Source organism: Hyaena hyaena, unplaced genomic scaffold (assembly GCF_003009895.1).
Source record: "Hyaena hyaena isolate Hyena2069 unplaced genomic scaffold, ASM300989v1 scaffold_321, whole genome shotgun sequence".
Classification (NCBI taxonomy): domain Eukaryota; kingdom Metazoa; phylum Chordata; class Mammalia; order Carnivora; family Hyaenidae; genus Hyaena; species Hyaena hyaena.
Window position 1 is genome coordinate 244,829 of NW_024080953.1, and position 25,385 is coordinate 270,213.

The 25,385-nt window shown below is 37.2% G+C and overlaps 1 protein-coding gene across 8 annotated transcripts in view; it reads left to right on the top strand.

The window, feature by feature from the left end:
- The window catches only part of GOLGB1 (golgin B1), a 95,820-nt gene that overhangs the window by 41,997 nt on the left and 28,438 nt on the right, over window positions 1–25,385 (top strand). For all 8 annotated transcript variants that reach the window (XM_039248895.1, XM_039248899.1, XM_039248897.1 and 5 more), the window contains 4 exons: window positions 7,258–7,372; window positions 10,893–10,966; window positions 15,202–20,390; window positions 21,572–23,486. In XM_039248895.1, coding sequence (XP_039104826.1) covers window positions 7,258–7,372; window positions 10,893–10,966; window positions 15,202–20,390; window positions 21,572–23,486 — 7,293 coding nt within the window. The remainder of the gene's footprint in view (window positions 1–7,257; window positions 7,373–10,892; window positions 10,967–15,201; window positions 20,391–21,571; window positions 23,487–25,385) is intronic.

Sequence of the window (25,385 nt, forward strand, 5' to 3'; positions counted from 1 at the left end):
CCTCTCCCCCACCCCCATCAGCCCTCATTTTGTTCTCAGCATTCAAGAGTCTCTCATGGTTTACCTCCCTCCCTCTCCCCAACTATTTTCCCCCTTCTTCTCCCTCATGGTTCTCTGTTAGCTTCCTCCTAATCCACCTATATGTGTAAACATATGGTATCTGTCCTTCTCTGCCTGACTTATTTCACTCAGCATAACACCCTCAAGTTCCATCCATGTTGCTACACATGGCCAGATTTCATTCTTTCTCATTGCCATGTAGTATTCCATTGTATAAATATACCACATCTTCTTGATCCATTCATCATTTGATGGACACTTAGGTTATTTCTATGTTTCGGCTATTGTTGGAAGTACTGTTATGAACATTGGGGTACATGTGCCCCTATGCCTCAGCACTTCTGTATCCCTTGGGGAAATCCCTAGCAGTGCTATTGCTGGGTCATAGGGGAGTTCTATTGTTAATTTTTTGAGGAACCTCCATACTGTTTCAAGACGGGTTGCACCAGTTTACATTCCCACCAACAGTGTAGGAGGGTGCCCAATTCCCCACATCCTCGCCAGCATCTAGAGTTTCCTTATTTGTTCATTTTAGCCATTCTGACCAGTGTGAGGTGGTATCTCAGTGTGGTTTTGGTTTGTATATCCCTGATGATGAGAGACGCTGAGCATCGTTTCATGTGTCTGTTGGCCATCTGGATGTCCTCTTTGAAGAAGTGTTTATTCATGTCTTCTGCCCATTTCTTCACTGGATTGTTTGTTTTTCAGGTGTGGAATTTGGTGAGTTCCTTATAGAGTTTGGATACTAGTCCTTTATCCAGTATGTCATTTGCAACCATCTTTTCCCATTCTGTTGGTTGCCTGTGAGTTTTATGGATTGTTTCCTTTGCTATGCAGAAGCTTTTTATCTTGATGAGGTCCTAATAGTTCATTTTTGCTCTTGATTCCCTTTCCTTTGGGGATGTGTCAAGTAAGAAATTGCTGCGGTGGAGGTCAAGGAGGTTTTTTCCTACTTTCTCTTCTAGGATTTTGATGGTTTCCTGTGTCACATTCAGGTCCTTTATCCATTTTGAGTTTATTTTTGTGTATGGTGTGAGAAAATGATCTAGTTTCATTCTTTTGCACAATGCTGTCCAGTTCTCCGAGCACCATCTGTTAAAGAGACGGTCTTTTTTCCATTGGATACTCTTTCCCGCTTTGTCAAAGATTAGTTGGCCATTCATTTGTGGGTCCAATTCTGAGTTCTCTGTTCTATTCCATTGGTTTATGTGTTTGGTTTTTGCCAGTACCATACTGTCTTGATGATTACAGCTTTGATGATTACAGCTTTGTAGCAGGGGCTAAAGTCTGAGATTGTGATGCCTCCTGCTTTGGTTTTCTTCTTCAATATTACTTTGGCCATGCAGAGTCTTTTGTTGTTCCATACAAATTTTAGAATAGTTTATTCTAGCTTTGAGAAGAATGCTGGTGCCATTTTGATTGGGATTGCATTGAATGTGTAGATTGTTTTGGGTAATAATGACATTTTAACAATATTTATTCTTCCGACCCATGAGCGTGGAATGTTTTTCCATTTTTTTGTGTCTTCTTCAATTTCCTTCATAAGTTTTCTCTAATTTTCATCATATAGCCAGCCTCACTTTGATTCCCAGGCCAGATGGAGACCCAGCATAAAAAGAAAACTACAGGCCAATATCCTTGATGAATATGGATGCAGAAATCCTAAAGAAGAGACTTGCAAATCGAATTCAATAGCACGTAAGAAGAATTATACACCAAGGTCAAGTGGGATTCATTCTTGGGTTACAAGGCTGGTTCAGTATTCACAAATCAATCAATGTGATACATCACATTAACAAAAGAAAAGATAAAAACCATAGGATCCTATCAATAGATGCAGAAAAAGCATTTGAAAAAATACAGCATCCCTTCTTAATAAAGACCCTCGAGAAAGTCAGGATAGAAGGAATTTACTTAAACATCATAAAAGCCATCTATGAAAAGCCGTCAGCTAAAATTGTCCTCACTAGGGAAAAACTGAGAAGTTTCCCTGAGATCAGGAACACAACAGCGATGTCCACTCTCACCAGTGTTGTTTAACATAGTGCTGGAAGTCCTAGCATCAGCAGTCAGACAACAAAACGAAATCAAAGGCATCAGAATTGGTAAAGAAGAAGTCAAACTTTCACTTTTCTCAGACGATATGATACTCTACATAGACAACCCAACAGACTCCACCAGAAGCCTAGTAGAACTGACTTATTAATTCAGCAAAGTTGCAGGGTACAAAATCAACGTACAGAAATCGATTGCATTTTTATACACCAATAATGAAGCAACAGAAAGAGAAATCAAGAAACTGATCCCATTCACAATTGCACAAAAAAACATAAAATACCTAGGAATAGACCTAACCAAAGATATAGGAGATCTGTACATTTATTTATTTTTGAGAGATAGAATGAGACAGAGTGTGAGTGGGGAGGGGCAGAGAGAGAATGAAACACAGAATCCAAAGCAGGCTCCAGACTCTGAATTGTCAGCACAGAGCCCAACGCGGGGCTTGAACCCATGAACCGTGAGATGATGACCTGAATTAAGTCAGACACTTAACCAACTGAGCCACCCAGGTGTCCCTGAAGTGTCTTTTCAAGTTATTCCCCCATTTAAAACTTCAAGTTCTTTGTCTTTTTATTATCTAGTAATAGGGATTCTTTATATATCCTGAATGCCAGTTTATTTTCAGATCTGTTTCATGATTATTATCTCCCACACAGTGGCTTGCATCCTACTCATATTCTTCATGATGTCTTTTGATTAGTAGACATTTTATAATTTTGATGAAATCTATTATTTATCAATTTTTTAATGATTATAATTTTTTGTGTCCTATGAAATCTTTGCCTAATGTCAAGTCATGAAATTTTGTCTTGTTCTCCTCCACAAGCTTTACGGTTTTAGCCTTCCCAGTTAAGTTTCTGAACCTCAAAATTTTTGTGTGTAGTGTAAGGTAAGGGTCAAGGCTTATTTTTTCCCCATATAGATGTCCATGGTTTCAGCACTATTTCTTGAAAGGACTTTACTTCCCTCATTGGATTTCTTTGGTATATTTGTTGAAAATCAAATGATTGCTAGGTCTGTTCCTGAACTTTCTATTCTGTTATATTGATCTGTCAGTCCTTATGCCAGTATCACATTGTCCTTACTACTGTAGAGTGTAGTTATTCTTGAAGTCAATAGTATAATTCTTTTGATTTTGTTCTTCTATTCAAGATTGCTTTATTACAGGTGCATTTCCACAGAAAATGTACACTTTGCATTCTCTAACTGTATTTTTTAAAAAAATGAAAGAAAGCTGGGTGGGATTTTGAGTTGGCACTGTGTTGAATCTACAGATCAATTTAGGGAGAATTGACATCTTAACACTACTGAACTTATCCACCATGAGCAAATATAGTACATCATCCCACTTATTTATATCTTCTTTAATTTCCTTCAGTTATGTTTTATAGTTTTCATTGGAGGGGCTGTGCACATTTAAAAGTTTATTCCCAAGTAGTTCATTCCTGTTGATGCTACTGTAGATGGAATCATTCTAATTTCCTTTTCCAGCTGTTTGCTGCTAATGTGTAAATGTACAGTTGAATTTTGCTTAGTAACTTTTTATTATCTGAACTTGACAAATACTCATTTTATTAGTTCTAGTCTCTTTTTATAGATTCCTTGGATTTTCTACATAAACCATCATGTCATCTGCAAATAAAAATGAGTTTTACTTGTTTTTAATCTTTATGTCTTTATTTCTTTTTTATGCAATCTGGGACCTTCATTACACTATTTCATGAATGTGATGAGATTTTTGCATTGTTCCTGATCTTATGGGAAAGTGTTCCATATTTTACCATTAGCTATGCTTACCATTAACTTTAGGTTTTCAATAAATGTCCCTTATTGGATTGAAGACATTCCCCTCTATTTCTAGTTTTCTGAGAACTGGTGTTGAATTTTGTCAAATGCCTTTTCTGCATTTTTCTAAATGCACATATGGATTTTCTTTTTTATTCTGTTAATGTAGTACAGTAGTTTAATATTAAACCAATCTTGTATTGTTGGGATAAACTCCACTTGGTAGTGAAATATTATCCCTTAAATACATTACTGAATTTGATTTGCTACTATTTTGTGAAGGATTTGGTATCTATATTCATGAAGGATATCAGCCTATAATTTTCTTTGTTTTATATTATCTTTGTCAGATTTTGATATGAAGACTGTGCTGGCCTCATAAGACAAGCTTGAAAGTGTTCCCTTCTATTTTTTGAGAGTTTAATTGGTATTTCTTAAGTGTGTGAAAGAAGTCAACAGTGAGACCATCTAAAATTGTAAAAGAAAGAAATTGAATTTCTTTTACAGGTATAATGCTAATAAAATTTTTTTCATCTTGTGTCAATTTAGGTTTTTTTTTTTGAGATTCTGCCCATTTCATGTCAAGTTTTTGTCATATTGTTGATTATAATATTCCTTTTTTATCCTTTAATGCCCATAGCTTTTTAGTGGCACTCACCCTCACTCTAGTCCCTATTGTTTTTTAAAAATTGAGATATAATTTATATAGCATTGTATAAATTTAAGATGTACAAAGTATTGATTTGATTCATTTATATTTTGCAGTTATGATTACCTTAGCCTTAGTTAACACCTCCATCATGTCTCATAATTATCACTTCTGTTTTGTGGTGAGAATATTTAAGATCTAGTCTCTCAGAAACTTTCAAGTATATAATACAGTATCATTAACTGTGTGCCACAACCCTTTAAATTAGCTCTCCAGAACAGAACTTTTTCATCTTCTCACGGCAAGTTTGTATCCTTTGATCAAAATTCCCTCAATTTATGCTTCGTTTTCCTGAGCAGTCTTAACTAGCAATTATTCAACTTATTATTTTTTTAATCTTTACAAAGAACTAGCTTTGGCCTGTTGATTTTCTCTGTTGCTGATCTGTTTTCATTTTCACTGATTTTTTGCTTTCTTGTATATTTTTCTACTTAATTGGTTTTTACTTTGTTCTTCTTTTGCTGCCCTCTCAAGATAAAACTTTATATCAAAGGTTTGGGTTTTTTTCATAAAAGCATTTTTTCATTTAAAGTTACACAATTCTCTCAAAGCACATAGTTTGATATGATATTTTTACCATCATTTTTTGAAATTTCCTAATTTTCTTTGTGATTTCGTATTTGTAGATTATTTAGAAGTGTGTTGTTTAGTATCTAGAAATTTGGTTTTCTAGATATTTTATTATTATTGATTTGTAATTGGATTTTATTGTGATCAGAGAATATGTACATGATTTAAAATCCTTTGGTGTTTTTTAGAATCTTGTTTAATGATTCAGCCTGTGGTCTTTCTTGGTGATCCTACCTTGTTCACTGTAGTTACTGGATTCTGGAATTATCTATCTTTTAACTGTCACTTTTTGTTTCTTTGTAATTTGAATTTCTGTTATTAAGTACCTGTACATTTATGATGTTATGTCTTCTGAGGAAATTGTTCTTTTTTTCCATTTATAAAATGTTACTGTATCTCTAGTAACATTTCCTTACTTGAAGTTCTTTTTTATCTGATATTAATGAATTAATGAATTAAGAACGCTAGTCTTCTGATGTTTACTGTTTGTATGGTACATTCTTTTCTATCCTTTTACTTTCAAGTTACTCTTTCTTTAAAGTAAATGTCTTAAAGACTGCATTAAGTCCAATTATACTTTTTTATTCTGCTTTATAATTAGTGTTTAGTGTCCATTTAATGTAATTATTGATATGATTGGATTTAGGTGTACCACTTTTTCTTATTTGGGATTTGATAATTCATTTTTTCTTCTTTCTTTGATTTTCCCTCTCACACTCTGGCAGGTGTGTTTGTCCCAAAGTCTGTCTCCTCGTTTTTCAGGCTCTCATTCTGAGACTTTTCTGTCATTGTTTCAGTTGCTCTGTGTAAAGCAAACTGGGAACTTCCCTTAGGATAAAAGTCATAAAATCCTTAAACTCATCTCTTGCCATTTCTTTAAACATCAAATGAAGATTTGGGGCTGAGTAAGCTATAAATACACTCAAGACAAAAATTCTACACTTTCGTGAAGAATTGAAAATCCCCTTGGAAAAGAAAAACTTGTATAAAATAATATACAACTAAAGATGTGTCCTAATTAGATATTTGCCTCACTAGGAAAACCAAACCAATATGGATGCATAAATGAAAATAATTTTTATTATACTTGGAAAAAACAAAAACAGTTATGGCTCTTCTTCCTTTCTTAAAGGTTTTATGTTAACTTTTGTCCCTGTTCTTCTTTGGGAGTCTCTCTTCATGTTTAGTCTCCTATAATAGAGTGATCTGGTTATCAAGTGGCATTAATAAAACCTTGTAATGTTACTTATGGACCTGAAAATGTCTTTTTCTTGTGCAGTAGACTTGAGATTTCTGTCTTGTAATCCAGTGCCCATTCTTAAATTTGAAAGCCAGTGAACTAGAAGTTTGTGTGAAAGATTCTCTATCTTCTGATAAAAAGCATTACTTTATTTTTTTAATAGTTTATTGTCAAGTTGGTTTCCATATAACACCCAGTGCTTGCAAGTGCCCCCCTCCATGCCCATCATCCCCTTTTTCCTTCCCCCCACCCCCATCAGCGCTCAGTTTGTTCTCAACATTCAACAGTCTCTCATGGTTTGCCTCCCTCCCTCTCCCCAACTACTTTTCCCCTTCTTCTCCCCTATGGTCCTCTGTTAAGTTCCTCCTAACCCTCCCTCTACGTTCAAACATATGGTATCTGTCCTTCTCTGCCTGACTTATTTCGCTCAGCATAACTTACTTTAAAAATTTTTTTTTTAATGCTTTATTTATTTCTAGGAGAGAGAGAGAGACAGCGTGAGCAGGGGAGGGTCAGAGAGAGAGGGAGTCACAGACTCTGAAACAGGCTCCAGGCTCTGAGCTGGCAGTCAGCACAGAGCCCGACGCGGGGCTCGAACCCAAGAACCGCAAGATCATGACCCAAGCGAAAGTCGGACACTTAACCGACTAAGCCACCCAGGCGCCCCCAGCATAACTTACTTTAAAGATGAGCTTGACAAATAAGTATATGCCATTTTGAAGGTACTTTCATGGCTGGAGAACTTTGAGAAGACAACAGTGTCAGAGCCTATTTGGGTATTATATGAGGGTTTTTCCTCTGAGAATCTTTAATTTGTCTTTCTACATTTTAGGTAGTCCCTGAGGAGAATATTGCCTTTTTGCAAAAGAAAGTGGTAGAGCTAGAGAATGAAAAGAGAGCTTTCCTCCTTAGTTCTCTAGAGCTGGAGGAGCTGAAAGCTGAGAATGGTATGTATAAATGAAAACCATAATTCTCTGTCTTCTTAACCCACATGCCTCTACTTTTATCACTAAACATATATAACATGTAGATTTTGTGATTCTATGACAATAATGATCTTTGCACAGCTGGTAGTTATTGAAGATAGGATTGGTACACAGTGGACAATTAGAGCACTATACCAGTGTTTATGTAAGCGTAATATTTAATATTGTGGGCTATCAATGCTACAGGATATCAGTATTTTGGAGTGGTCAAGGGATATTTTCAGGAGCATGGTTTGAATAGGACCTTAATAAGAGATGAATTTTTAAATAGGCAAAATGGAGAGAGAAAGGACATTTCCAGTAATACATTTTGGGGATGAGGTAACAGAGATCAGTATAAATAAAGGTCCAAAAGTAGAAAACATTTTGGGTTTTACTCATGCTATATACTACTTAAAACTCTATCCCTTTCCTTTAGCCATACTAATTCTTACTCATCTTTCAGGCCTCAACTAGGGTACTTTACCAAGTAAAGTTTGTACCATTTCTTTTTTTTGTTAAAATTTTTTCAATGTTTATTTACTTTTGAGAGGGAGAAAGAGATGGAGCATGATTGGGGAGGGGCAGAGAGAGAGGGAGACACAGAATCTGAAGCAGGCTCCAGGCTCTAAGCTGTGAGCACAGAGCCTGACATGGGGCTGAAACTCATGAACCATGAGATCATGACCTGAGCTGAAGTTGGATGCTTAACCAACTGAGCCACCCCAGCGCCCCAAGTTTGTACCATTTCTTAAACTCTAAAGACAGTATTTCCACCTTAATCATTTTTCAGTTCTACTTAGCTCTAAATTGGGAATTATATATCTGTATTAGACTGTTCCTACCATTGCGAATATATAATATTAAAGAACACCACAGGGGCACCTGGATGGCTCAGTCGGTTAAGTGTCCGACTTCGGCTCAGGTAATGATCTCACAGTTCGTGGGTTCGAGCCCCGCGTCGGGCTCTGTGCTGATAGTAGCTCAGAGTCTGGAGTCTGTCTTCGGATTCTGTGTCTCCTTCTCTCTCTCTCTCTGGCCCTCCCCTACTCACTTTGCCTCTATCTCTCTCTCAAAAAAATAAAAATAAATAAATAAAACATTAAAATTTTTTTTAAAAAGAATAATTCTATTTTTCAACCCAATAATGGTTTTCCTCCTGCTCAAAGTCTTATTGCTTATGGAATGGCTTCCATGCCTATTAACATGGTATTTAAGGTCCTATTTTACTAGGACTCAATCAACTCAATATCCTACAACACTTTTCTTTTTCTCATATGCCCATTTTCCTCCCCACCCCACATGCTCTAATGGTTCTTTCTCAAATGTGTCCTAAGTGATGATATCTATTTATTTTTCTTACTGATATTTTTATTATTATGAATATTTTTCTATTCAGTCTTTGCCCATTATAACCCTTTCCAAATCTTCAGATAGAAGATGTTGTCTATTCCTGACATCCAAATATTGATACTAAATATTACTAAGTATTAATACTAAAATCAGCAATTGCCATTTATCCATTGAATGTTAACAGTGTACCAGGCATTCTATTGGATCACTATCCTAAGCCCCATCATCTCCATTTTTTTGAAATATTTTTATTTATTTCTAGGAGAGAGAGAGAGAGAGACAGCGTGAGCAGGGGAGGGTCAGAGAGAGAGGGAGATACAGACTCTGAAATAGGCTCCAGGCTCTGAGCTGGCAGTCAGCACATAGCCCAACGCGGGGCTCAAACCCACGAACCATGAGATCATGACCTAAGCGAAAGTTGGATGCGTAACCGACTAAGCCACCCAGGCGCCCCCCATCATCTCCATTTTAAAGATAAGGAAACTACAGGGTGCCTGGGTGGCTCAGTTGGTTAAGCATCCAACTTCGGCTCAGGTCATGCTCTCACGGTTCATGGGTTCGAGCCCCGCGTCGGGGTCTGTGCTGACAGCCAGCTCAGAGCCTGGAGACTGTTTCAGATTCCGTGTCTCCCTCTCTCTCTGACCCTCCCCTGCTCATGCTATCCCTCTCTCTCTCAGAAAAAAAAAAGAACACCACAAATTCAGTTCATTAACCCACTTAAAGCACTTCTTTGATACCTTATCCATGATGCTTACTTTGCAGTGTTTTGTAAACAGTGCCTATCACTGTCATGTAGCTCATTATAGTTTAGAGGTGTTACATAAGTTCCATTCTCTTTGCTTTTTCTTGCAAGGACCACTGCCCTTAAGGTTTTCTGTATTAGTTTCAGTGTTTGGTTTTAGGTTACCTTTGCTTTATGTGTCATATCTATTCAATTCACGTTTTGCACTTCCATTTCTATCACTATACTTCTTCCTCAAATAATCTTGTGAGGTGTCTGAACACATTATATACTGTATCCAATTCATTTGTTTCATGATTTGTCATTCATTCATTTAGCAGATTTCTGTGGTAATCTATTCTACATGCCAGGCAGTAATCTAGTTGCTGTGGTAACTGGCCTAACATATTAGAGGGGAAGATGGGCCATGAACAGGTATATAAATAAGAAAATATCAGAAAGTGATAAGCATTAGGATACAAATAAAATAGATAACTGCAGGTATGCCTGGGGAAAGGGAAAGCAGCATTAGAGTAGTCACTGTAGGCCTCTCTGAGAACTTGAAACCTGAATGAAGAAAAGGGGGCAGCCATGCAAAGAGGCCAAGCAAGGAGCATTCCAGACAGAGAAGAAAGCAGTGTAAGTATAATGAAGTCTGAATAAACTTGATATGTTTGCAGACAGAAATAAAACCAGTATTTTGGGAGGAGAATGAACAAAAAATGGGCAGTGCAGAAGAGGTTGTAGAAAAAGTGGGGTCAATTCACAAGAGCCCATGTAGGTCATGTTAAGACATTTAGATGTAATATAAAAAATATGCTTTTTCCCCCCTTTAATATATCTCTCTTAGTGTCTCGGAAAGTGTATAAACTTCTTGAGGGTGTATTAATACTCAGTATTTTTATCCCCCAAGGTACTACTACCCTTTTTAGATATATGCATCAAATAGAACATGGGGTAGATGTCTTTGTAAACATATGTGAAAGAACATTGAAGATCTTTAACTGCTGGATGAATGTAAAATGTATATTATGAACACAGTAGGGTTTTGGATAAATCAAGGCAAATTTATTACCCTAGAAGTCCCAAACTGTGCCACAGGAATAGCTGCTACTTGTCATGTGCTCTGGCATCCTTCTCCATTAAAGCCCTCCATTAAAGTATATATATTTATATACTTCATTCAGATTAATTATTACCACCTAGCACCATTCTGTCGTTTTTTTTCCACCATTCTATCTTATATCCCATCTTCTCTACCCATTTCTTTTTGATAAAATAAGCCTTTTATCTCCCCAAAACTATTTTGTTTATTTCTTTCCTCTTGATAATATCATGCATCTCAAATAGCCTCACACACAATCATGCCTCTGATTTCTTAAACACTCTACATAAATCATCTAAGGATATTTATTTTGTGACTTTCAGAAAAACTGTCTTCTCAGATTACTCTTCTGGATGCTCGGAATAGAAGTGGAGAGGCAGATAGAGAAATCAGTGAGGTAAGTGATACATTCTTAAAATAACCAGAATGTGAACCAGTTCAAGAGGAGCTGGCTTCAAACCTAAACACTTCGGCAACTTTCTAATGTTGACAGAGAATTACATTATCTAGAAATGAGATCTATTCAAGAAAGTCATAATGGTTATTATTTCCCATTTGGTCTTATTTATTTCTGAATATTAGGATTTTTTTTATTTGTTCTGGCCCAAAATGCAAGTGCAGTAGCCACTTGTTTGGGATTTGAGAATTCATTTCTCATACTGGGTTATTACTTATCTCAACTTCTTTGCCCATCTTGGAAAAGTTTCTCAGTGAGGAGATTAGATAAAATTTCTAGTTCCCCTCCACTAAATTAACATAGTTTCATTTAGGATTATATTAAAAAGGGCATTTTTGAAGAATGGTGCTTTTTATATCCTGAAAATTACTATTTAAAAATGTGTGGTTCCTGAGGCACCTGGGTGGCTTAGTTGGTTAAGCGTCCGACTTTCGCTTAGGTCATGATCTCGCGGTTTGTGGGTTCGAGCCCCGCGTCAGGCTCTGTGCTGACTGCCAGCTCAGAGCCTGGAGCCTGTTTCAGTCTGTGACTCCCTCTCTCTCTGACCCTCCCCTGCTCACGCTGTCTCTCTCTCTCTCTGTCTCCTAGAAATAAATAAAACATTAAAAAAAAAATTTTTTTTTAAAAATAAAAAAAAATGTGTGGTTCCTTAATATTCTGTTGATTTAAGAAGTCAGTGATCGTCATAAATGACCTTGAGGAATAATGTACCTTCTTAACAGAAGTGTCTGCTTAATTATATTAATCAGAGTTTGTCAGAGAAACAAAATAGAGAGAGATGTATTTTATTTATTTATTTTTTGTCAGTTCAGTTAAGCACACTTTATTGAATATACTGTCTGCAAGACACAATTCTGTGAGTTAAACAATTTTAAAACCACAGTTGACACAAGACTTCTGTTTGTGACAAAATGAATTATTAGATTACCTGAAAACCTCTCTCAGTGTAAAACCCCTAAAAAAGTAGATAAGATATACAAACTGTATTTTTAATGCATAACTGAACCCCCAAAAAGAAAGAAAGAAAAAGAAAAATTCTCAGGCTGAAAACAATGTGAAAGAAGAATTCATGCAGAGAAGTAAATGAGCTGAAGTTGCCTCTTGTCCCCAGGCCATCTGCTGATGTCTGAAGATGAGAACTTGAGGTTTTAAAGAATATCATGTAGAGTCCAAGAAATAAAGCTTAGAATCTATCTATGGTGGGAAGTCACATTGAAGACACCTGCACTGAGATTAATAGAGGAGTTTTTAAACAAACTTTAGGAGAGCTAGCAAACAATCCCAGAAGGAAGGTCTGAATTGTAAGAAAAAATATTTTACATGGGAACTTGGTAGATTTTTTAAATTTAAGAAAGGATGAAAGGGCAAGAACATATAAGACATTTCCTGAAGAAGAGCAAAGTGGGTATTTGTGGAGGCTAGGAGGGTCCACATTTGTAGTAAGTAAACATATGTGGGATTGATGCAGAGCTAGACCTATAAATTAATAAGGAGCCCAAAACAGACACATACATACATGGAAACCTAATTATGTTAAAGTTTGCATTGCAAATATTTGGGAAAAGAAGAAACTATGCAGTAAATCATGCTGAGACAGTAGGTCACGCATCATAAATATGGGGGATGGAGGATGGGGTGGAAGCATACCTTTGTTGAAAGGCAATTCTCTATTAGGTCTTTCACATTTCTGCACATCTTGCAAACAGAAGCACTAGCTGTCTTTATTCCAGACTATCTTCTCAAGGATAATTATATAGCAAACAATCTTGAAAGAGAGATAGTATCTCCCTCTGGAACAAAGGGCAAGTTTGATTACTCTCCAGTATAATAAAGATAAGGTGTTCCTCTAGGACAAGCCATACTTACTGCCAGTATAAATACGTGGCTTCTTTTTTTTTTTTTTTTTTTTACAAATAGTTTATTGTCAAATTAGTTTCCACATAACACCCAGTGCTTGAGAGAGATTTATTTTAAAGGAATTAGTTCATGCATTTGTGGGAGCTAGCAAATCTAAAATCTGCAGGATAGGCCAGCAGGCTGGAGACCTAGGGGAGAGTTACAATTCGAGTCTGAAGGCAGTCTGCTGGCAGAATTCCCTCTGTTTGGAGGTGGTCAGCCTTTTTTTTTTTTTTTTGCTTAAGGCCTGAACGAATTGGATGAGGCCTACTTAACATTATGAAGGGTAATCAAAGTCTACTGATTTAAATGTTTATTTCACCTAAAAAACAGCTTCACAGATGCACCTAGAATAATTCTAGAATAATGTTTGACCAAGTGTCTGGGTGCTGTGCCCTACCCAAATTGACAATAAAATTAACCATTATACTTATATTTAGTATCTTTTTATGGGACAGCTGATGTACTCTTCACAAACTTGGCCAAAGGGTGCTAAAATTTGAAAGTTGTAGCGTTATATGGATACAATATGAGTCTTGTTTGGCCAAGCAGGTGCTTAATGTTTTAAGATGCTTGGCAGTAGTATCTAGTGAAAACAAGATGACTTAGATCAAAAAAAGAGGAATAGATAAGAAAGATGGTGATCTCTTAAGAAAAGAAAAATAATACCAAAAGGAAGAACAAAAAAAAAAAAAAAAAACAGAATAAGGGAAAAGAAAGGAAAAAAAATCACACAGAGAAATTGCAAAGAATAGGGTGCCTTAGATAATCCTTTGAGGTAAGAGAAAGGATTAGAAAAGGTTCATAGAAAGTGTAAGCTTAGCTGAAAGGGGAAGACTAGAATTAGCAGAAAAAGTAATGAGAGTGGCTGGAAAAAGCAAAATTCTCTGGTGTAACATTGGGGTATATATCTTAGGGATAACACTGATTTTTCACTTGAGCCAAAAAATTGATTGAGCTCTAGCTCACAGGGAGAGCAGAAGGTGTGACCAAGGGAAGGAAGAGAGTGAGTGAGGTGTCATGACAGAAAAGAGGAAATAAGTATACTTAGGGCAAGAGAGAGAACAAAAAAGAAGTTATATTGAAGTCTTCTGACAGGAAGTGATGCCTTGATTATATCAGGTCTATAAAGTATATAGAGATGGATGAATTAGCATGTGACCTGAAAAAACTATAAAAGGAGCTTTTTTTATGTGTGTAAATACTGTGTCCAGTTTTAGTCTCCAGAAATTTGATTATGAATAATGCAGACAGCAAAGAATTTTAAATGATTAAAAATAATGCTTATGAAAATGATAACCTCTCTTAAAATAATAAATAATTTTAAAGTAATGAATATTTTTTTTCTGATTTTGTGGCTAAGAATGTTACCAACATAATAGCTAATATTCATTGAATACTAGCTATGTGCCAGATTTTGCTAGTAAATGGCAGATCTAAGAGGTGAATTCAATCGGATTACAGAGTTTGTACTCTTGGCCACTACATTATTTGACAATCCTGTGGGTTTTTTTCCCTTCTATGATATTGGAATTTTTTCTGGGGGGAAAAATGGTGCTGTTGGCAAAGGTGGAGATTTTATTGTGTACACTGTCTCCATACTCATTTAGTAAAGTTCTAATGAAATTTACCAAGAGATTCACTGACTTTGTTTCCCAGGAAGACAATTATAGAAACAATGTATATGGATTAACAGTCTGACAGTTATCTTTGTAATAATAATGGTTAATATTTTGTTAGCTAAGTCTGTAATTTCATACCCATCCCTCAGTAGAACTTCTTTTTGGTTATTTGATCTTGGTAATTTACCTCAACCTACTTGTTTGATAATCCACTTATCTGGTAATGGCTATCTTATGTAATATTTCCCATTTCAACAGATAATTTAGGAAAAGGAATCTCATAACTTCCTTTTTGGTGTGGGATCAAACAAAATTTAATACATTTCCTGCCTTCCTTTTTATTTTTAAGGGGTTCTTAAGAGAAACAAGTAGGAATTTTAATACAGAGAAAAAGTTTCCTAAGTATGGTATATCCAGAAAAGGAATTCCAGGCTATTGTAGGTCTTATGAATATGGCTTGACCTCAATATAGGATTGACAAGGTACTCTCACACAGAGGTCCAATTTAGGAAATAATAACTGATCATCAGTTTTATGGAAGGAAGTTTGGACAAGAAAGTTTCAGATTTTGAAAAATGCCTGAAATATGAGTTTTTAGTTAGGCTCTTTCTTATAAGATATCTGATTGAGGCTTTTCTTTTCTTTTTTAAAAAATAGATCAGCGTGGTGGATATTACGAGGCTCAACAAGAGCGGCTCTTCTGGCGAGGAGAGTGGACAGGATGTCCTAGACAACACATTTTCTCAGAAACATAAAGAACTGTCCGTTTTATTGCTGGAAATGAAAGAAGCTCAAGAAGAGATTGCATTTCTTAAGCTGCAGCTCCAGGGGAAAAAGTCTGAGGGGGACCCTGAGGTCCCTGACCAGAAAGAAATGAAGCAGAGAGAGAGTGAAGAAATAACTACAGTTAGCATGAAAATATTGCCTAAAGATACAGGGCAACATTTCCCTCCAGTGCCACATGAAGAGAGCAGCCTTGCAACAGTTGAAAAAGAAGAGCAGATGAGTACTAAACATCAAAATAGAACATCTGAGGAAATATCTTCAAATGACACTGAAATCGAATTAAAATCAATCAAGCAGGATGATGTTGATAAATCCCTTTCTGCTGTACCAGGAATTTGTCAGTGTCACCAGGATGAATTGGAAAGGCTAAAAAGGCAAATTTTGGAACTCAAGATAAGCTCTCATAAAGCAGAGGAAATCTATGAGGAAAATTTAGATGAGAAAGCTAAAGAAATCAGCAGCCTAACCCAGTTGATTGATGAGTTTAGGAAAAATGCCGAAAACACCAACAGTGCATTCACTGCTTTGTCTGAAGAAAGAGACCAGCTTCTCTCTCAAGTGAAGGAACTTAGTGTGGTAACAGAACTGAGGGCTCAGGTACAACAACTGGAAGTGAGCCTTGCAGAAGCAGAAAGGCAAAGAAGACTTGACTATGAAAGTCAAACGACTCATCACAACTTGCTTACTGAACAGATCCACAGTCTCAGCATAGAAGCCAAATCTAAAGATGTGAAAATTGAAGTTTTACAGAATGAACTGGATGGTGTGCAACTTCAGTTTTCTGAGCAGAGTGCACTGATTAAAAGCCTGCAAAGCCAGCTGCAGAAGAAAGAAAATGAAGTGCTTGAAGGAGCAGAACATGTGAGGGATATATCAAATAAGATGGAAGAACTTTCTCAGGCTCTTTCACAGAAGGAACTTGAAATAGGAAAAATGGATCAACTCTTATTAGAGAAAAAAAGAGATGTAGAAACCCTCCGACAAACCATCATGGAAAAGGATCAGCAAGTGACAGAAATCAGCTTCAGTATGACTGAGAAAATGGTTCAGCTTAATGAGGAGAAGTTTTCTCTTGGGATTGAAATTAAGACTCTTAAAGAACAGTTGAACTTATTATCCAGGGCTGAAGAGGCAAAAAAAGAGCAGGTAGAAGAAGATAAAGAAGTTGTTTCTGCCCTTAAACAGAATTATGATGAGCTGAGCCCAGCCGGGCTCCTAAGTAAAGAAGAACTTCAGCATGAGTTAGACCTTGTAAAGAAAGAAAGTGAACAGAGGAAGAGAAAGCTCCAGGCAGCTCTAATTAACAGAAAGGAGCTTCTACAGAAAGTCAGTAGATTAGAAGAAGAATTGGCCAAAGTCAAAGATGAATCTATGAAAGAGATCCCACTCAATGAGAGTGAGAAGAGAGAAATGGAAGAAGATAAAGAAACCAAAGAAGACTCAGAAAAATGTGTGACTGCTAAGTGCCAAGAAATAGAAATTTCTTTAAAGCAGATAATATCTGAGAAAGAGGTGGAACTAGAGCATATAAGGAAAGATTTAGAAGAAAAGGTAGCAGCTGAAGAAGAGTTACAGGCTGTGATCAAACAGATGAATCAGAACCTACAAGAGAAGACAAACCAAGTAGATTTGCTACAAGCGGAAATCATTGAAAACCAAGCAGTTATCCAAAAGTTAACCACAGGTAACAAGGATGAGGATGTAGGTGATGGAGACTCAGCAGCACCTGTAAAAGAAGCAGTGGTGATCAGCCCATCTGGTGTGGGCAGTGGAGAACACTGGAAACCAGAGTTGGAAGAAAAGGTATTGGACCTTGAAAAAGAAAAGGAACAACTTCAAAAGAAACTACAGGAGGTGTTAACCTCTCGAAAGGCGATTCTACAGAAGGCACAGGAAAAAGAAAGACATCTTAGGGAGGAGCTAAAGCAACAGAAGGATGACTATAATCGCTTACGAGACCAATTTGATGAGCAGAAGAAGGAAAATGAGGACATCAGAGACCAACTAAGACAACTCCAGATTCAAGTAAAGGAGTCTGTAGACAGAAAACTCCTGGGCATTGACCAGCAGGATCTGGGCTCTCCAACTCAAAGTTTAAAAGAACCTTTATTCATAGCCACAGAGCAGCAACCTGCCCAGCCCGTTTCAGAGTCTGACTTGCTTTCTCATCCTAGAGATGCAGATGTTCTGCAAGACAGTACTTCTGTTGCCCAGATTAAGACCCAGCTGAAAGAGACAGAGGCTCAGAAAGAGGAGTTGGAATTGAAGGTTCGTTCTGTGACAAGTGAGCTTACTAAAAAATTAGAAGAGGTATTTCAGTTACAAGAGCAGATCAATAAACAGGATTTGGAAATACAGAGTCTGCAGACAGCGTCCCATGAAGCTGAAGCCCATGCAGAAAGCCTGAGGCAGAAATTGGAAAGCAGTCAGCTAGAAATTGCTGGATTAGAACATTTAAAAGAACTACAGCCTGAACTAGATGAACTGCAGAAACTCCTAAGCAAAAAGGAAGAAGAAGTTAGATACCTTTCTGGACAGCTTAGTGAGAAAGAAGAGGCACTTCGAAAAGTTCAGCCAGAGATAATGGAACAAGAGGATTTAATCAAGGCTCTCCATACACAGCTGGAAATGCAAGCCAAAGAACATAATGAGAAGATAAAGCAGTTGCAGGTGGAACTTTGTGAAATGAAGCAAAAACCAGAGGAGACTGGAGAAGAAAGCAAAGCAAAGCAACAAATACAGAGGAAACTGCAAGCTGCCCTTATTTCCCGAAAAGAAGCACTAAAAGAAAACAAAGGTCTCCAAGAGGAGTTGTCTTTGGCCAGAGGAACCATTGAACATCTTACTAAGTCTCTGGCAGATGTGGAGAGCCAAGTTTCTGCTCAAAATAAAGAAAAAGATACATTCTTAGGAAAGTTAGCTCTTCTTCAGGAAGAAAGAGACAAGCTCATTACAGAAATGGACAGATCTTTAATGGAAAATCAAAGTCTCAATGGCTCTTGTGAAAGTCTGAAATTAGCTCTGGAGGATCTTACTGAAGACAAGGAAAACTTAGTGAAGGAAATTGAATCTTTGAAATGTTCTAAGATTGCAGAAAGCACTGAGTGGCAAGAGAAACATAAAGAGTTACAAAAAGAATATGAAATTCTTCTGCAGTCCTATGAGAATGTTAGTAATGAGGCAGAAAGGATTCAGCATGTCGTGGAAACTGTGAGGCAAGAGAAGCAAGAACTGTATGGCAAGTTGAGAAGCACAGAAGCAAACAAGAAAGAGGCAGAAAAGCAATTACAGGAAGCTGAGCAGGAAATGGAGGAAATGAAAGAAAAGATGAGAAAGTTTGCTAAATCTAAACAGCAGAAAATCCTAGAATTGGAAGAAGAGAATGACCGGCTTAGAGCAGAGGCACATTCTGGAGGGGATACACCCAATGATGAAATGGAAGCACTTCTTTCTTCCAATTCCAACTTGAAAGAGGAACTGGAAAGGGTCAAAACAGAGTATAAAACCCTTTCTAAAGAGTTTGAAGCTTTAATGACTGAGAAGGACTCTCTATGTGAAGAGATTCAAGATTTAAAGCATCAGGTTGAAGGTACTGTATCCAAACAAGCTAGCCTGGAGGCCACTGAGAAACATGATAACCAAAGGGATGTCACTGAAGAGGCAACACAGTCTGTCCCAGGTGAGACTAATGAGTCTCTGAACATGAGCACCAGACCTGAATATTTAGAACCTATTCTGTCAGAGAACAGTGACAAGAAGCCTGATGAAAATGAGAATGTCAGTGCACATGATGAAATTAATAACTATCTGCAGCACATTGATCAGCTCAAAGAAAGAATTGCTGAATTAGAGGAAGAGAAGCATAAAGAAAGAGAATTTAGCCAGACTTTAGAAAATGAGAGAAGTGCCTTACAGAATCAAATATCAGCAAAGGATGGTGAACTAAAAATGCTTCAGGAAGAAATAACCAGAATAAACCTATCAAATCAGCAAATGCAAGAAGAACTTGCCAGAGTTACCAAGCTAAAGGAGACAGCAGAAGAAGAGAAAGATGATTTGGAAGAGAGGCTTATGAATCAATTAGCAGAACTTAATGGAAGCATTGGGAATTACTATCAAGATGTTACAGATGCCCAAATAAAAAATGAGCTACTGGAATCCGAAATGCAGAACCTTAAAAAGTGTGTGAGTGAATTGGAAGAAGAAAAGCAGCAGTTAGTCAAGGAGAAAACTAAGGTGGAATCAGAAATACGAAAGGAATATATGGAGAAAATACAGGGTGCTCAGAAGGAACCTGGAAATAAAAGCCATGCAAAGGAACTTCAGGAGCTGTTAAAAGAAAAACAACAAGAAGTAAAGCAGCTGCAGAAGGACTGCATCAGGTATCAAGAGAAAATTAGTGCTCTGGAGAGAACTGTAAAGGCCCTAGAGTTTGTTCAAACAGAGTCCCAAAAAGATTTGGAAATAACCAAAGAAAATCTAGCACAAGCCAATGAACACCGCAAGAAGGCAGAAAAAGAATTGGCTAGCTTCAAAGTGCTGCTAGATGACACTCAAAGTGAAGCAGCAAGGGTCCTAGCAGACAATCTCAAGCTGAAAAAGGAACTTCAGTCCAACAAAGAATCAGTTAAAAGCCAAATGAAACAAAAAGATGAAGATCTGGAGCGGAGACTGGAACAGGTAGAAGAGAAACACCTGAAAGAGAAGAAGAACATGCAAGAGAAACTGGAGGCTTTGCGTAGAGAAAAAGTCCACTTGGAAGAGACATTTGGAGAGATTCAGATTACTTTGAACAAGAAAGACAAGGAAGTTAAGCAACTTCAGGAAAACCTTGATAGCACTGTGGCCCAACTTGCAGCTTTCACTAAGAGCATGTCTTCCCTTCAAGATGATCGGGACAGGGTGATAGATGAAGCCAAGAAGTGGGAGAGGAAATTCAGTGATGCTATTCAAACAAAAGAAGAAGAAATTAGACTCAAAGAGGAGAATTGCAGTGTTCTAAAGGATCAACTTAGGCAGATGTCCATCCATATGGAAGAATTGAAGATCAACATTTCCAGGTAAATGAATGTTTTATGCTCTTCTAAATATAACTGAAGACAAAGAAAGTCACTGTTCAAACTATTTCTATTCCTTTTGATATTACGGGACTCATTTTGGCTTAGATTTCTCTAAAAGCTTCATTCTCTCTCATTTCTGTCTTTTCTCTCCCAGTGATATTTGACTAGTATTAAGGTGAAAAATCTATGTCTGCTTCTCTTCCCATCTTTTTATTAAGAGATCTATTTGATTTCTCCCTTTCTTTTCATTTTCATGTCCACTACCTTTGTCTGGATTTTTACTCTGGTACTCCCAAATGACTGCTTTAAACTCCTAAATGATCTCCTCTTTTCTCTTCCTATATTTCACATCAATTCATACTGCATATACCTGTTAGAGTTATTTTCCTCTAATGTCAATTTTATATCACTTTTCAAGCTCAGGAACTAACACTTGGTACTCCTCCACTTTTAATAGGATTTTTCTTCTCTGAGAAAGAATGAAATCTGGCCATGCAACATGGATGGAACTTGAGGGTGTTATGCTGACCGAAATAAGTCAGGCAAAGAGGGACAGCTACCATATGTTTGCACGTGTAGGAGGATTAGGAGGAACTTAATGGAGGACCGTGGGGGAGAAGAAGGGGAGAAAATAGTGGGGGAGAGGGAGGGAGGCAAACCATGAGAGATTCTTGAATGCTGAGAACAAACTGAGGACTGATGGGGGTGGGGGAGAGGGGAAGGGAGGTGATGGGCATGGAGGAGGGCACTTGGGATGAGCACTGGGTGTTATATGGAAACCAACTTGACAATAAACTATTTTAAAAAAAAGAATTTTTCTTCTCTGAGACCGGTTTCCTCATTGTCTGTCATACCAAGATAATTCCTTTAAGAAGCTAGACATTAGCTTGTCTGGAGCAAAGTAAAGCAAAATAGAAAATATTGCTTTCTAGAGTGTGCAAAGTCATGCCACTAAAATAAGCAACATATTTTGGAGTTTATGACTGAAATACCCTTAGGCACAATATACCTTTAATACAGAGCATTCAGCAGAACTAATATCTCTCCATTAAAAGGATGAGCACCTTGAATTATGAATATTGATTCATTTGTAGGTCTGAGTACATGTTGCTGTATGTGTTCCTTAGGCATCAGGTAGTTTTTCTTTGAAATATATAATTAATGAACTTCTTTTTTTACAGGCTTGAACATGATAAGCAGATTTGGGAGTCCAAGGCCCAGACAGAGGTCCAGCTTCAACAAAAGGTCTGTGATACTCTGCAGGGGGAAAACAAAGAACTTTTGTCCCAGCTCGAAGAGACTCGTCATCTGTACCACAGTTCTCAGAATGAATTAGCTAAGTTGGAATCAGAACTTAAGATTCTCAGAGACCAGTCAACTGATTTAAATAATTCTTTAGAAAAATGTAAGGAAAATAAAGAGAATTTGGAAGGGATCATAAAGCAGCAAGAGGCTGACATCCAGAATTGTAAGTTCAATTATGAACAGCTAGAGACTGATCTGCAGGCTTCCAGACAACTGACCAGTAAGCTGCATGAAGAAATAAGCATGAAGGAGCAGAAGATTATAAGCCTGCTTTCTGCCAAGGAACAGGCAATCCAAGCAGCAGTTGCTGAACTGCATCAGCAACATAATAAAGAAATTAAAGAATTGGAAAACCTGTTGTCCCAGGAGGAAGAGGAGAATATTGTCTTAGAAGAGGAGAACAAAAAGGCTGTTGACAAAACCAACAAGCTTATGGAAACACTGAAAACCATCAAAAAGGAGAACTTGCAGCAGAAGGCTCAGTTGAATTCGTTCGTTAAATCCATGTCTTCTCTCCAGGATGACCGAGACCGGATAGTAGGAGACTACCAACAGCTGGAAGAGCGGCATCTCTCTGTCATCTTGGAAAAAGATCAACTCATCCAAGAGGCTGCTGCTGAGAATAACAAGCTTAAAGAAGAAATCCGATGCTTGAGAAGTCATATGGATGATCTCAATTCTGAGAATGCCAAACTAGATGCAGAACTGATCCAGTATAGAGAAGACCTGAACCAAGTGATATCAAGAAAGGACTGCCAGCAAAAGCAACTCCTTGAAGCTCAACTGCAGCAGAATAAGGAGCTGAAAAGTGAATGTGCTAAATTGGAAGGAAAGCTAAAGGAGTCTAAGGAAGCAGAGGCGGATCTGCGGAGGTCCTCTCTTGCTCTAGAGGAGGAAAAACAAGGTTTGTCTAGAGAGATTGAGAGCTTGAATACATCTATATCCCAACTAAAGAGACAATTGGCAGCCTTACAAGAAGAAGGAACTTTAGGGATATTTCAGGCCCAATTAAAAGTAAAAGAAGAAGAAGTACAGAAGTTGACTACTACCCTTTCCTCCTCTCAGAAGAGAATTACAGAACTGGAAAAGGAGTTGGTTTGTGTTCAGAAGGAAGCTGCCAAGAAAGTGGGTGAAATTGAAGATAAACTGAAGAAAGAATTAAAGCATCTTCACCATGATGCCGGGATAATGCGAAATGAAACAGAAACCGCAGAAGAGAGAGTGGCAGAGCTAGCAAGAGATCTAGTGGAGATGGAACAGAAATTACTCACGGTCACCAAAGAAAATAAAGATCTCACAGCACAAATCCAGTCTTTTGGAAGGTCTATGAATTCCCTACAAAATAGCAGAGATCATGCCAATGAGGAGCTTGATGTACTGAAAAGGAAATACGATGCCAGTCTCAAGGAGCTGGCACAGCTGAGAGAAGAACAGGGCCTCTTAAGCAAGGAGAGAAATGCTCTTGTTTCTAAAGCTGCCCTTTCAACGAACTCCACTGAGGATAGCAGCTTGCCTCCCCTTGAGAAACTTAACCAACAGCTTTTGTCCAAAGATAAGCAACTATTTCACTTGTCTTCACAACTAGAAGATTCTTACAATCAAGTGCAGTCCTTTTCCAAGGCTATGGCCAGTCTACAGAATGAAAGAGATCACCTGTTGAATGAACTGCAGAAATTCCGCAAGTCAGAGGAAGGGAAGCAGAGGTCTGCAGTCCAGCCTGCAACCAGCCCAGCTGAAGTCCAGAGTTTAAAAAAAGCTATGTCATCACTCCAAAATGACAGAGACCGACTAGTGAGTATCTGGTTCTCTTTCTGATCTTTGAGAGTTTTTGAGCCTTTCTTTATAATTTTCATCTCCATAGGAAAAAAGATAAGCACATATTATCTGGGCACTCTAGGAGAGTATTATGCATTTCACAGGTTCTGTGTGGTCTTAGAGAAGCACAGACATTATTTAAATTACTTTAAATCTGCCATTCCATTTAAAAACAATTACAAATTTTCTTTGCACAAAACTCTCCATTGGTTATAAAAGAAGAGATGGAGGCTGTTTTTTGTATTTTAAGCACCCACATAAATATTTCTAGAATTTGTCAGAGTTGAATTGAATGAAGGTATAGGGATCATTCAGTGCCTTCTTATAGTGAGAGTTTAGCAATAGGTCATCTGGTAGAATTAAGGGTAGAGAGGACTCAGTTCATCTCAGACTTATATATAACTCACCTAATTTGTCACAAAAAAGTTAAATGAAAAGGGTTAATTTAAGTAAGTTTAATACCCAACTTTTTTTTTTCAATCAGAGAAAGCTAAGGAGGATCTAATACCAAAATTTTGCTGCTTTTATTAGGATCCAGTAGTTTAATCCAGGTCTTTTTTCTTAAAAACTTTCAGGTTATCAAGATTCAGAGGCAAAAATTGGACCTATATGAGCCAGGTTCTTCTTTGTGACATTACTGTCTTCACTTTCATGACAGTTCTTAACTCTGTCAAGGCCATGCACTGAGGCAAAATAGGAAATAAACTGAGCTTCAAAAGGCTGAATTTTCCATTTTAAAAAGTGACCAGTGTCCAGAATATGAAAATACTAATTTTTAAGATTAGCCTGAGTAAAAAGATTATTTCCCCTACCTGTAAAGTCTTGTTCTATTTTTTCTTTTTCTTTGTTGATAATGTGTTCATTCATATTACACTTAATATCCAACATTTATAAATAATTTTTTCACTTTTGTAATCTGAACAAAGCCCCTCTTTTCAGCTATTGTTTTGACAGCAATACAATGTATACATATTTGTTAATATTTTAAAAATAGTTTAAGTTCAGTGGACTTTGTCCTAGGAGATTAAACTTTTCTCATTGCTTTCAGAATGCACATGTGGAAGATTTTCATCAGGACAGTATATACTTCAAAGCTGTAGTTTATAGCACCCAGGACTTGATTACCTTTGAAGTCAAAATCTTTTTCCTGGAAGCTATTATGTTAGATTCTTAATTGACAAGGTTTCATTTAATGAATTGCTCTACGTTTCTTATCTATTGTAAACACTGGGGACTAAATTTGCTATCACAATGCTTTCCATCTTCCAATCCCCATTCCACATTTTTGTCTGCTGGATATTTACAAGCCAGGTCAGCATTTTTTAATTTCTACATTTCTATAACTCATAGTAGTGTTCTTCTGTTCCCTAAGGCTCATAGTTATCCATGATTTTATTTCATTTAATCATCCAGGTCTGTCACTATATTTACAGTGGGCCTCAAATATCTCGCTTTCCTTTCCATCATCAACATCTTAAAATAAGTTCTTAACACTGTACACTTAACTGTTGTGATACTGCTTCTAGTTTGTCACCTCTCCAGTATATTTTATATACCATCACTGAATAAATCTGCAGCTCTCCTTTCTTATTACTGTGCTGCTCAAAAATCTTTAAAAGTTGTATTACTCTAGAATAGGCTTAGGATTCAAACCTCTTAGTCCAGGATTTGACACCCTATATCTTATTCAGGTCCTTCTTTCCAGCCTTCCTTGTTACTACTCCACTGCTTTCTTCATTGTAGCTACACTGAGCTCCTCCTTATCTTGTACTAACACATCACCATCCCCTCAACCAAAATGTTCTCTCAGTTTTCGTTTTTTAGGCAAGTATTTCCCACTATTTAAACATCACCACCCTGGAGCTCAAATTCTCT